General features: G+C 52.9%; 1 protein-coding gene across 1 annotated transcript in view; it reads left to right on the top strand.

Annotated features, from left to right (window-relative positions):
- The window catches only part of SLC38A8 (solute carrier family 38 member 8), a 33,090-nt gene extending 25,826 nt beyond the window's left edge, over positions 1–7,264 (top strand). Inside the window, exons 9-11 of the mRNA XM_054452634.2 lie at positions 298–506; positions 3,875–3,926; positions 7,054–7,264. Of these exons, the coding sequence (XP_054308609.1) occupies positions 298–506; positions 3,875–3,926; positions 7,054–7,147 (355 nt within the window). The 3' untranslated portion in view covers positions 7,148–7,264. The remainder of the gene's footprint in view (positions 1–297; positions 507–3,874; positions 3,927–7,053) is intronic.
- Positions 7,265–12,947: the final 5,683 nt, after the last annotated feature.

Raw genomic sequence — 12,947 nt, 5'->3', positions numbered from 1 at the left:
CGTCTCCAATTGTAGAGAGGAGGAAACAGGCACAGAGGATTTAGGTAGATTGCCCAAAGTCACCCCGTGAGTGCGTGTCCACAGCCAGGACTGGAACGCGAACCACGTGCTTCATCCCCTGCCCGATGGTGGCAGAACCCTTGAGGGTTGGCAAGGTCTCCTGGGGAATAAACACCTGAGTGTGGAACAGGAGCCCTGGCAGGTGTGGGGGGACTCCTGGAGGACTGGGGAGCAGCTGGCAGGTGGAGGCTGGTGCCCCGGGGATGCCCATGTGTCTGTGTTGGATGTGGCCTCCAGGTCGGTGATGCAGGACTTCTGGAGGAGGAGCTGCTTGGGGGGATGGGGGCCCAGCGCCCTGGCCGACCCCTCAGGGCCGTGGGTCCGGATGCCGCTGACCGTCCTGTGGGTCACCGTGACACTCGCCATGGCGCTGTTTATGCCCGACCTCAGTGAGATCGTCAGCATCATCGGAGGCATCAGTTCCTTCTTCATCTTCATCTTCCCAGGTGAGGCCCCTGCTTTCCAGGCTTTCTGCCCACTTGTTCTTCCCTGCTTATCTCTGTGGGGACTCCCAGTGTTGGAGGTCAAGGTTCTGGAAGGTGGCAGCCACATGTGAGTGGGATGGAGACCCCATGTAGGTGCCCTGTTTATTGAGTCAGGCGCAGGGCTTGGGCTTTACATACCTTCCCTCACTCATTAAACATCTCTTTAGCTCCTGATACGGTTTGGCTGTGTTCACACCCAAATCTCACCTTGAGCTGTAATAATCCCCATCTGTGAAGGGCAGGGCAAGGTGGACATAGTTGAATCATGGCGGTGGTTCCACCCATACTGTTCTCCTCGTAGTGAATAAGTCTCATGAATCTGATGGTTTTATAAATGGGACTTCCCCCGCACAAGCTCTCTTGCCTGCCACCATGTAAGACGTGGCTTTGCTCCTTATTCGCCTTTCGCCATGATTGTGAGGCCTCCCCAGCCATGTGGAACTGTGAGTCCATTAAACCTCTTTTCTTTATAAATTACCTTGCCTCTTGCTGGGCACAGTGGCTCACGCCTGTAATCCGAGCACTTTGGGAGGCTGAGGCAGGCGGATCACCTGAGGTTGGGAGTTCGAGACCAGCCTACTAAAAATACAAAATTAGCCATCCGTGGTGGCGTATGCCTGTAATCCCAGCTACTCTGGAGGCTTAGGCAGGAGAATCACTTGAACCTGGGAGGCTGAGGTTGCAGTGAGCCAAGATCGCGCCACTGCACACCAGCCTGGGCAACAAGAGTGAAACTCCGTCTCAAACAAAACGAACCATTACCTAGTCCCTGGTAGGTCTTTATTAGCAGCATGAGAGTGACTAATACAGCTCTGGATGGACATTCTTGACGGAGGAACCTTTAGTATCCCACTCCATAGATGGGAAGACCGAGGCCCTGAACCCCCCCAGGGAGCACAGCTAGTGTGCAGCAGGGCTGAGGGTCAATCATACAGCTCTGTCCATGCTACCGCTGGTGCCTCCTGCTGAAGGATTTTGTTTTATTAAAAAAGAAAACTGTATATGTGAAAGTCACGTGGCTCAAGGCACCCTGTGAATGTCTCCCTCCCCTCCTCCCTGCAGGCCCTGGAGGCAAACACCCTTTCTGCGAAGGATGGTTTCTTAGGAAACCTTCTCAAACAGCCCAAGCATTATCTGAGAAGGGGAAGCCAGCAAGGTGGGGGCTGGAGGGATGCTTCTTCCAGAGGAAAAGGGTACACTGTAGTGGCCCACTGGAGCCCAGAACAGAGACCCCAGATCCGCAGTGGGGGGTGTGTTCCAGGGCCCCACGCACAGCAAGTGCTGAGTGCACAGTGGAGACTCCCTCAGTGCGTGTTCTGTGAGTGGACCCTGTGATTCAGCTGTGACAGGAACCATGTCAAGCAGACATCGAGCTTGGGGACCCTTAGCCAGGTATCCCCAGCACCCTGATGCAGCCCTTATGTCAAACAGACAAGTAGATGCCCATTGGTGAAACTTAACAGAAACCACTGGAGAGGCTCTTAGAGGTCTTCCAAAACTCGAATGGGGAATGAAACGAAATGAAACATTGTTCAGGGTCCCAGGTAAATGGGTGGTGACAACTTTGTCAATAGCCCGGAGGTGGGGGGGATTGAAGAATTGAGGGTCACGAGAAATGTTGGTTATCAAAGAGGCCAGCTGATGTGTGGAATATGAAAAGTGGGTTCTTAGCAGGTGAGTTAAGATTTAGGGGTTGTCTTTGATGTAGTCCCTTGAGAATCTAACCTTACCTGACCTAGTTCCTGTAAATTGGGGTCTACTGGGATTAAGGGATAAAGACTGGGGAAGTGAAGTGAAGGGAGGGGAGGAGACCAGCCACCCACTCTGCTCCCGGCACTGCGCGGAGCTCTCAGAGGTGAGGGGTGTGGCCATGTGGCTTCTCCCTCGGGCTTAGGGTGGAGCTTTCACAGCTGAGGGTGTGGCTACACAGCTCCTCCCTCGACTCTGGGCAGGGCTTTCAGAGATGAGGGGTGTGGCCACACAGCTGGCTCCTGCATGCTCTGGGCGGAGGCTTCATTGGTGGGGGTGTGGCCACACGACTCCTCCCTCAGTTCTGGGCCCGGCTTTCAGAGGTGAGGGTGTGGCCACGCAGCTCCTTACTCAGGCTGTGGGCGAGGCTTTCAGAGGTGAGGGATGTGGCCGTGTAGCTTCTCGCTCGGGCTTGGGGTGGAGCTTTCAGAGGTGAGGGTGTGGCTACACAGCTCCTCCCCTGGCTCTGGGCGGGGTTTTCAGAGGTGAGGGGTGTGGCCACATAGCTCCTCCCTCAGGCTCTAAGAGGAGGTTTTAGAGGTGAGGGGTGTGGCCATGCAGCTCCTTCCTCAGCTCTGGCCGGGCCTTTGAGAGATGAGAGCGTTGTGTCACAGCCCTTCCCTCAGGCTCTGGGCGGGGCTTTCAGGGCTGAGGGTGTGGCCACACGGCTCCTCACTCAGGCTCTGGGTGGAGCTTCTCAGAGGTGAGGCTGTGGCCACGTGGCTCCTCCCTCACATTCCCTGGTCTGGGCTGCTGGATTAAATTCTGATTCTGTGACGGGGCGGCCAGTTGTAGCACTATTTCCTGTGGTGGGAAGGACTGCCCAGGACAGGTTTGAGTTGAGAGAGGATCCTTTGGGAACTTTAGGCCAAGTTACATGGCCCTGAATCCTAGCAGACCTATTAAAAAAGAGGCTGGGTGCGGTGGCTCACGCCTGTAATCCCAGCACTTTGGGAGGCCAAGGCAGGCGGATCACGAGGTCAAGAGGTCCAGACCATCCTGGCCAAGATGGTGAAACCCTGTCTCTACTAAAAATACAAAAAAATGAGCTGGGTGTGGTGGCACGCACCTGTAGTCCCAGCTACTTGGGAGGCTGAGGCACGAGAATCACTTGAACCCGGGAGGTGGAGGTTGCAGTGAGCCGAGATGGTGCCACTGCACTCCAGCCTGGCGGCAGAGTGAGACTCCGTCTCAAAAAAAAAAAAAGAAAAGAAAAGAATGGTAGCTGCTAGTTGCCAAGCACTTCCCGGGTGTCAGGCATGGACTCTCACCATCTCCTCACAGACCCTGCTGTGGAGGGCATGTTGCCAAGGTTGCCTGAAAGATGGGGCTCTGGGAAGTGGGTTACTGCCAGACCTCTGGCTAAGTCACTAGGGCATGTTGAGCTGGGACTCCAGCCCCGTCTTTCCAGCCCCGTCCTTCCAGCTCCACTGCGTTGCCTCTCCAGGGGGCCTGAGCCAGGGGCACCTGTGGGCAGAGGCCTTGCTGGCCTCCTGAGTCCCTGAGGACTTCTCCCGGAACCTCTTTGTTGCTTTGGGTTTGATAACGAAGAACTGGGGGTGACCCTGTCTTTTTTGCAGGTTTGTGCCTCATCTGTGCAATGGGCGTCGAGCCTATAGGACCAAGAGTCAAGTAAGTGTCCCTAAGATGAGATGGCAACCTGGGTGTGCCCCGGATCAGAGTAAGAATGCTTCAGGGGACCCTGGAGATCCTATTTCCCATCCTCTGCATCCTGCAGATGAGAAACCTTCAAGCCACAGGAAGAGAGTCTCTGTCTACCCAGTATGAGGGCATCTGAGCCAGGACAGGAGCCCAGGCCAGTGATGCCGGGTCCTGCAAGGGCCTTACCTTCCACTCTGAGGGTCTGTGGTTGGGATTTCATGTAGATTCCAGCCTCTGGAAGCACCCAGTGGTGCATCTGTACCCTCCTTTGCTACCTGGCTCGGACCCAGGGCAGGATCAGGGTGCAGGCTGGGCTAGAAAGGCCCCATAGCTGGCCAGACACCAGAACAACATGTTCCATCATCACAGCAGTGGGTCACTGTTCCGAGGCTCCTCTGCTAGGCACTGTGCTAGGTCCTTTTACATGTTCACCTCCCCACCATACCCAGATGTCTTCATCCTACAGCTGAGGAGGCGGGCCAGGAGGCTAGTGAGGACAGAGCTAGGATGCAACCCAGGCCCCTGGCTCCCAGGCCCCATGCTAACCCACCTGCCTGGCATACAATGCTGTTGAGACCAGATAATTTGGATCTTTCCTTTGACAAATATTTATCCCCGAGCGGACCTGTGGATCAGACACAACTGAGCCTCTATACTTTGCCACTGAACAGCTGAGTCTGACTCACGGAAGAGGACGATGTACACATGAACGACGTGCTCTTCCTCAGCCACCCCTGGGTAGTCTGAGGGTCTGGGTGACTCCCTCCCATTCCACAGATGTGGAAACAGGCTGAGACAGGTAAAGAGATGATGTATTAGTTTTATGGGGTTATTGTAACAAGTTACCATAAATTGGGGCACGGTAGGGAGGCTTAAAGCAACAGAAATGAATTTTTTTCCCAGTTCTGGAGCCAGGAGTGTGAAAACAAGGTGTTGGTAGGGCTGGACTCTCTGAAGGCTCCTCAGCTTCTGGTGGCCCCAGGTGCTCCTTGGCCTGTGGCTACATCACTCCAGTCTCTGCCTCTGTCTTTATCTAGCTTTCTCCCTGTGTCTCTGCATCTCAAATATCCCTCTGCTTTTATTTACTTTATTTTTTGAGACAGAGTCTTGCTCTGTTGCTCAGGCTGGAGTGCAGTGGCATAATTGTGGCTCACTACAGCCTCAACCTCCTGGGCTCAAGCAATCCTCCTGCCTCAGCCTCCTGAGTAGCTGGGACCACAGATGCCTACCATCACACCTGGCTGCCTTTCTTTTATAAGGATACCTACCGTCAGATTTAGGGTCCACCCTAAATCTAGGTTGCATCTTCTCTCAAGATCTTTTACTTAATTACATCTGCAAAACCCAGTTTCCAGATAAGCTAGCAAGCACAGGTTCCAGGTAGACATGAATTTTGGGGGCCACCCTTCACCCCACTACAGACAATGTTAAATGGCAGCAATCGTGAATTGGGGTCCCAGCTGTAGGTCTGTTCCCCTATACCCCCGGCCTTCTAGCCCCATTGAGCCCAAGCTTGGTTTTTGCAAAGGAGCAGGCCTGGCCCGGTTTCTTCTGGATTGAGAGCAGTGTTTCTGGATGTTTCTAAACCTGCCTTGGGTATTGAACCAGCCTCCCAATGTCTGGTAACCCACTAAGCCGCTCATTCCCTGGGGTGCTCTTCGGAGTCTTCATGCTTTTTGTTTTGTCCCTTGATCTGAGCTCACAATGGTTTTTCCTGATGAGCTTTCAAGATATTTTTATTGCTAAAACTGCTTTAGGTCCTTCTAATACATCAGCGCTGCTCCAGGAGTGCCGCAGCCCACAGGCACATTAGCCTCACAGTCCCCGCACAGATGAATGGATGTTTATGGCGCTGAACAGCCGTGCTGAGATGCTGCTCGGTTAGAAATGTTCCTTCCATGACAACCCGGCCTTCTGGCCTTTGTTAATGGGGCCAGAAATATCTCTGGCGGCCCTGCCATTTTGTGGGAATCTTGTTATCGCTCTGACCTCCTTGTCTACCCCATCTCTGGTTACATTACGAAGCTCACAAATGCCTCGGTGGCTGCCAGTCCCAGCCACCTCTGCCTCCTGCGTCCTCGTCCCCTATGCCTCTGAGATGGTGTGTGACTTAGAGCTTGCGTCTTCTCCTTCACTTTCGTGGGGTTTCATCAGAGGCTGAGGAGCAGAAAGGGAGGGTGGGGGGACTTTTCAAAGTAGTGTCTCCCCTCTCTCCATGTCTTTTTCTTTTTTTGAGATGGAGTCTTGCTCTGTCCTCCAGGCTGGAGTGCAGTGGTGCAGTCTTGGCTCACTGCGACCTCCGCCTCCCGGGTTCAGGCGATTCTGCCTCAGCCTCCCACGTAGCTGGGAATACAAGTGACTGCCACCATGCCTAGCTAATTTTTTATTTTTATTTTTAGTAGAGATGGGGTTTCACCATGTTGGCCAGGCTGGTCTTGAACTCATGACCTCAGGTGAATCCGCCCGCCTCAGCCTCCCAAAGTGCTGGGATTATAGGCATGCGCCACCATGCCTGGCCCCCATGTCTTTTTATTTGATAAAATACTGGGGAGAAATGAGGTTATGAAATAACAGGTGGGATCGGAGGGCTTTTAAAAATTGCTTGGGGCCAGGAACGGTGGCTCGCACTTGTAATCCCAGCACTTTGGGAAGCCGAGGAGGGCGAATCACTTGAGGTCAGGAGTTCGAGACCAGCCTAGCAAACATGGTGAAACTCCGTCTCTACTAAAAATACAAAAATTGGCTTAGTGTCATCGTGCGCGCCTGTAGTCCCAGTTACTTGGGAGGCTGAGGCAGGAGAATTGCTTGAACCCAGGAGGCAGAGGTTACAGTGAGCTGAGGTCGTGCCACTGCACTCCAGCCTAGGCAACAGAATGAAACTCCACCTCAAAAAAAAAAAAAAAAAATTGCCTGAGTACTTTGCTTCCCATTGTCTTGGAAGCCCATCCTTACAGGTAACTGGAAATATTCTGAATTTTTCTTTTTTTCCAAACTGATGACTCCATACTGGGCTCTACATCGTGAATTTTTTATGTGTGTGTGGCTTATTTGTGCAAAAATCCAGAAAAGCTCTGACACGGGTTTATTGACTTGGCAGGTGCTGCCTGGAGGTCTGGGGAGTGGTGTCTGTGCTGGTCGGCACCTTCATCTTTGGGCAGAGCACGGTGGCAGCGGTCTGGGAGATGTTCTGATGGGCAGCCAGTGCCGGGCAGGAAGGGGCCCTCCGGGGGCTGACCCCACGTGGCTGCTGTGTGCAGCCAGGAGACCGATGTCATTTCTTTTCATCATAAAGATGCTGGAGAGGCTGATGCCTTCTGCCTCCTTGGGCTGCTCATTGGGCTCTGCCGGTTCGAAGGGTTTCTGGTACAAAGGTGAGGAAAGTTCTTTTGGCCGCTGTGATAAATGACCATAACTGCACTCTGGTGGCTTAAAACAACAGACGCTTGTTGTGTCACAGTTCTGGAGGCCAGGAGTCTGACATCACGTGTCATTAGGGCCATGCTCCCTCTGTGGGCTCTAGGGGAGGCTCCCTCCTGTCTCTTCCCCAGTTCTAGGGGTGGCCCGCACTCCTTGGCTTGTGGTTGCCTCACTCCAGTGTGTGCTCTTGTCTTCATGTGACTGTCCCCTGTGTATCCTCTGTGTCCAAATCTCTCTCTTAAAAAGATACCCATCATTAAGTGAGCTCCTCCCACCCCCGTATGTAGTATGATCTCATCTTAAGTTGACTGCATCTTGTATTAATTAGGACCCACAAAGATGCAATTTCCAAATAAGGTTATGTTCACAGGTTCCGGGGGTTCAACCTCAATTGATGTTTCTGGGAGACAAGATTCAATCCATAAAAGGGAGCTAGGGGCTGAGGCCCAGATAATTGGCTTTGGAGTGTCAGGACCAAGGGTGTCAGGCAAGGATCTGCACAGGGATGGGAGGCCCAGAAGGGAATGGGAGGAGGCATGGCTGGTGATGGTGATGGACTCAAGCGGTCCTTTGGCCAGGGCGCAGGAAATGCCGGAATTCTGCCCTTGGCTGGGAGAGGCCCAAGGAGATGTATGCCTGGAACAGGCCACACCGCCACGCACTTGGCTCGTGCCCCACAGAGGGTGGATGACTCCAAGGAAACTGTGCTTTCCCTCCCACCAGCCGGACCCAAGGAGCCTGGAAGTCAAGTGGACTGTCTGCTCTGTAGTTCTCCCCGGTGGCCTCCCCAGTTCTGGGACAAGGGGTCACACTGGCAGCAGAGAGCGAGAGGAGACGAGGTTTGCTTCCAGGGCCTGGGTAAAGAAAAGGAGGTAGCTGGGCGCAGTGGCTCACACCTGTAATCCCAGCACTTTGGGAGGCTGAGGCGGGCAGATCACTTGAGGTCAGGAGCTTGAGAACCAGCCTGGCCAACATGGTGAAACCCCATCTCTACTGAAAATACAAAAAAATTAGCCGGGCATGGTGGGGGGTGCCTGTAATCCCAGCTACTTGGGAGGCTGAGGCAGGAGAATCGTTTGAACCTGAGAGGTGGAGGTTGCAATGAGCCGAGATGGTGCCACTGCCCTCCAGCCTGGGTGACAGAGCAATATTCCATCTCAACAACAATAACCAAAAAAAAAAAAAAAAAGGGAGAGGAGGGTAGGACATGGAGAGGCAGACAGGGACCCAGCTGCTCCTTTGCGTCCTACCTGGCATTGACCCTGCACAGGCCCCGGTTGCTAGATTCAATTCAGGCCACGCTTCTCTGCCTTGGGACATCCTCCTAGAAGCCAGCAGTGCCAGACTCAGGGGAGGGTGGGGCTGACATTTGAGGTTGCCTTCTTCAGGGTAGGCAGTAGGCCAGGCTCTTCCTGCTGTCACGTGGTGTAATGCACGTGACTGTGCAAGGCTGGCGGTGACGGGTCCATATTTATTTCAGCTTGTCCCCATGCATGAATTTTCAAAATGGAGATATAAGGTATATACCATAAAGATTCACTTCTTTAAAGTGTACAATCTAGTGATTTTTAGTGCGCTCACAGAGCTGTGCAGCCGCCCCACTAATTCTAGTCCGTTTTCGTCACCTCCAGAAGAAACTCAGTGCCCATTAGTAGTCACCCCCCATTTCTCCCTCCCTCGGCTCCCAGCAACTGTGCAGCTGCGCTCAGTCTCTGGGTTTGCCTGTTACGGGCACGCCCTCTGAACAGCCTCACATGTATGTGGGCCTTTGTGTCTGCCTCCTTGGACCTAGCATAATGTTTCTAGACGTGCCCATTTTACAGGTTAGACAACTGAGGCTTGGAAAAATCCAGGCTGCGTGTCCTGCAAGGTACAGAGATCAGATCAGAACTCATTTGGGGTTAAATTCTTTTCCTTCCCACTCTACATGCCACGCTGAGGAGACACCAGAGTCGGGGGGCAGGGGGTGGGAATAGGTGCCTGGCCCTGGGGCTCCTGTAGCCTGGCTGCTGGGGGATGGGAGAAGTGTGGCTGCAGGTGTAGACTCTGACCCTGTGGGGGTATTGGGAGGGTACCCAGGACCTTTCTTCAATGTCTGACCAACCCCACCATGACCTGTCACACCCTATGTTCAAGGCCCACAGCATCTTCCCAGGCAAGGGCCTTGGGAATTGGGACACGTGTGGGCATATTGCTTTTTTTTTTTTTTTTTGATGGAGTCTCACTCTATCTCCAGGCTGGAGTGCAGTGGTACGATCTCAGCTCACTGCAACCTCCCCCTCCTGGATTCAAGCAATTCTCCTGACTCAGCCTGGGATTACAGACACCTGCCACCATGCCTGGGTAATTTTTGTATTTTTAGTAGAGACGGGGTTTTGCCATGTTGGCCAGGCTGGTCTTGAACTCTTGACCTTAGGTGATCCACCTGCCTCAGCCTCCCAAAGTACTGGGATTACAGGTGTGAGCCACTATGCTAGGCCTTTTGTTGTTGTTGTTGTTTTTTGGAAGAGGGTCTCACTGTGTTACTGAGGCTACAGTGCAGTGGCACTATCACTGCTCACTGCAGCCTCCAACTCCCAGGCTCAAGTAATCCTCCTGCCTCAGCCCCCTGAGTAGCTGGGACCACAGGCATGCACCACCGTGCCCAGCTAATTTTTGTGTATTTTTTTTTAATAGAGTCAGGGTCTTACTGTGTTTGCCCAGGCTGGTCACGAACTCCTGGCCTCCCAAACTGTTGTAATTACAGGCGTGAGCCACTGCACTGAGCCCAGATTGCTGTAATGGAGAATTTATCACCCTGGAGTGAGAGGTGAGGCTGAATAGTCATTCATTTCTTATTTATACCCGCCTGCTTCCTAAAGGGCTCTGTAACCCTGGCCAGGAAGGCTGGGGCTGTGCTATTTATGGAGAGTCCTGAGATATCAAAGTGTGGCGGGGTGACGGTCATGCCATCAAAGAAGGCTGCGTGTGAAGTGGCTTTGGAGTTGGACCGTTGGTCTTGAACACTGGGTCTGCCATTTGCTATCTCAAAGCCTTGGGAAGTGTGTGAACCTTTTTGCAGAATCAGTTTCCCTACCAGCAAAATGGAACAGGCTTACTCTGTACAAAGCAGGTCTCTTGTGAGGATTAAAGACGATGATGGATCCAGAGTAGCTGATGGGATACCTCACACACAATGGAGACCCAAGCAATGTAGTTTTATTCCCAGAAGACCAAGGTCGTGATTGGCAAAGGGGCACCTGAGTTTCCTGGGAGCCAAGGGAAAAAGGGAAAAGGGAAGTACGACGAGGTGAGGACTCATCCCAAAGCAGGAAAGCAGCTCAGGAGGCAAGTGCACTGGCACTCAATGCTAAGAGGTGATAGTGGGGCTTTTTAAGGGGTGACTGACTATCACTACTCAGGACAAAGGCTTCTATCTCGATTCTATGACAGGTCGATGTGATCCTCCCATGACTGGATGCAAATTATCACAACGCAAGGACACAGCTCATGCAATCACAGTGGTAGAAGCTGGGATCTCACCTTCCAGCCAGATGTCCTCAGGGGCCAGGTGACAGTGTGTAGGGCTTCCAGCACACGGGCTCTGGGGCTGGCAGATGACTTGACTCTGCCTGCCACTTACCAGCTATGTGGCCTCGGCAAAACCTGTTCCTAGGATGGTGACTGCAGGAAATCCCTGCCAGCGCTCTCCTCGGGCTCAGCACGCTTCCTCTGGATGTTTTCCAGCCTTCCAGTTCAGACCTTTTTGTCCTTTTCCGAAATGAAGCTGTGGACAGCCTCTCCCTCCCAGGATGGCTGTGAGTCTGAGCTGAGGTCCTTGCAAAGCCCTCGACACAGAGTGTGTCCTGTTGCAGCATCTGGCCAAGGGTGACAGCGGTGTGTCAGTGTGGAGAGTCAGAAGTGACAGCTTTGAACATGACCCGGTGATGCTTCATAGTGCAAATGCCCTGTGCTCCCGCTCTGAGCATGGTAGGCTGCAGAGGAGACCTCTTTCCCTTGGCTCAGGGGCCCAGTCCAGGGCACTGCTGGCCCTAAGCGCCTCAGGAGGAGTTGCCCACCCACAGATGCTTCCTAGGGACAAGTGGCAGGTTTTGAACCGGGCCTGCTGAGTATGCAGCTCTACTGGCTAAGTACAGATGGTGAACTGTTTTTGAGAGTGATTTGAGATTCTTAAACATTGAAATGCAACTCACATAGCGTAAAACTAACCATCTTAAAGCATAGGATTCAGTGGCCTTTAGTACATTTGCAATGCTACGTCACCATTACTTCCCTCTAGTTCTAGAACATTCCATCCCAAGGAAAGCCCCCTGCGCATTAGCCGTCCCTCCCCTTTTCCTCTTCCCCATCCTAGAGGCAGCCACTCTGTGCTTTCTGTCTACGTGGATTTGCTTATTCTGGATGTTTCATGTAAGTGGAATATTAGATGCCGTCTGTTGTGTCTGCCTGCCTTCACTCAGTGTGGGGTTTTCGAGTCACCGACAGCCCAGTCCTTCACTCCTGTTGATGACCGAATGATAAACTGTTTGGAGAGACCGCATTTGTTTATGCCTTCATTGGCTGATGAATATTTGGATAGTTTCTACCTTGTGGCTATTGTGAATAGTGCTGTTATGAGTACGTGGGCCAAGTAAGTGTTTGGATGCCTTTTTCCATTTCAGGTAGAGTATATCCCTAGAAGTGGAATTGCTGGGATACGGTACTTCTACGGGATACGGTACTTCGCCATTAGCATTTGGAGGAACCTGATTCTGATCTTAATGGGTTAATCTGAAGCCGTTCTTCCTCGTGGGTTGATGCTGTGTGGCGCAGGGGTTAGGCACAGAACTCTGGGTTTGGATCTGACTTGAGCCACTTACTTGCTGTGTGACCTCTGGTGAGTTGCTTGCCCTCTCTGTATCCATCTCCCCACCCTGCCAAGAGCAGGACAGCATAGGGAGCATGGAGGGAGATGGGCCTGCCAAGTGCCTGACTGTGCCAGGCTCTGAAGTGTGAATTAAGTGGGAGCTCTTAGAGCTTTTAGGCTTGAAACATGTTCTTGTGACAGCTCATCCCCAGCCACTCAGGTTCTGAGGGGTCCCCCGAAGGCTTTCAGTGCACATGGGCTGCAATCAGCAGAGATATCACCCCCCATGGAGGGCTGGGCAGATGTGACATGTGGGAGGGGAACAGGGCCAGCTAAAGGAGGTTCCTCAGCTGTACCCCAGAAAGCCTTAGCCCTTGAGAATGTTGTTCTTAAAATAGCTGAGCTGGTTGGAATGTACCAGCCTTGTGGGTGGGGCAGGAGGAGCCTGTAAGTGGCATTCTCGTGTGCCAGGCAGTGAAGCCCCTGATCCTTCAAGGGAGGGGTCTTTTCCCCACTTTACAGGTGAGAAAACAGGTCCTGAGAGGCTGGTATAGGGACATTCAGCTTGGAGACATATAGATGGTTCTTGAACCCCTTTTCTTTTCTTACAAGCTCATGTCGTGTTTTGCTGGTTTTGCAGTGGCGGGCATCACACCCCGCAAGGAGGTGGCAGGACCCAAGGGGGAGGGACCTGCCCTGGGAACAGGGTTTCAAAGCTCCTGGCAACC

This window comes from Pongo pygmaeus, chromosome 18 (assembly GCF_028885625.2).
Source record: "Pongo pygmaeus isolate AG05252 chromosome 18, NHGRI_mPonPyg2-v2.0_pri, whole genome shotgun sequence".
NCBI classification, from domain to species: Eukaryota; Metazoa; Chordata; class Mammalia; order Primates; family Hominidae; genus Pongo; species Pongo pygmaeus.
The sequence above is the reverse complement of the archived record's forward strand: the minus strand, read 5'-3'. Positions and strand labels throughout refer to the sequence as shown.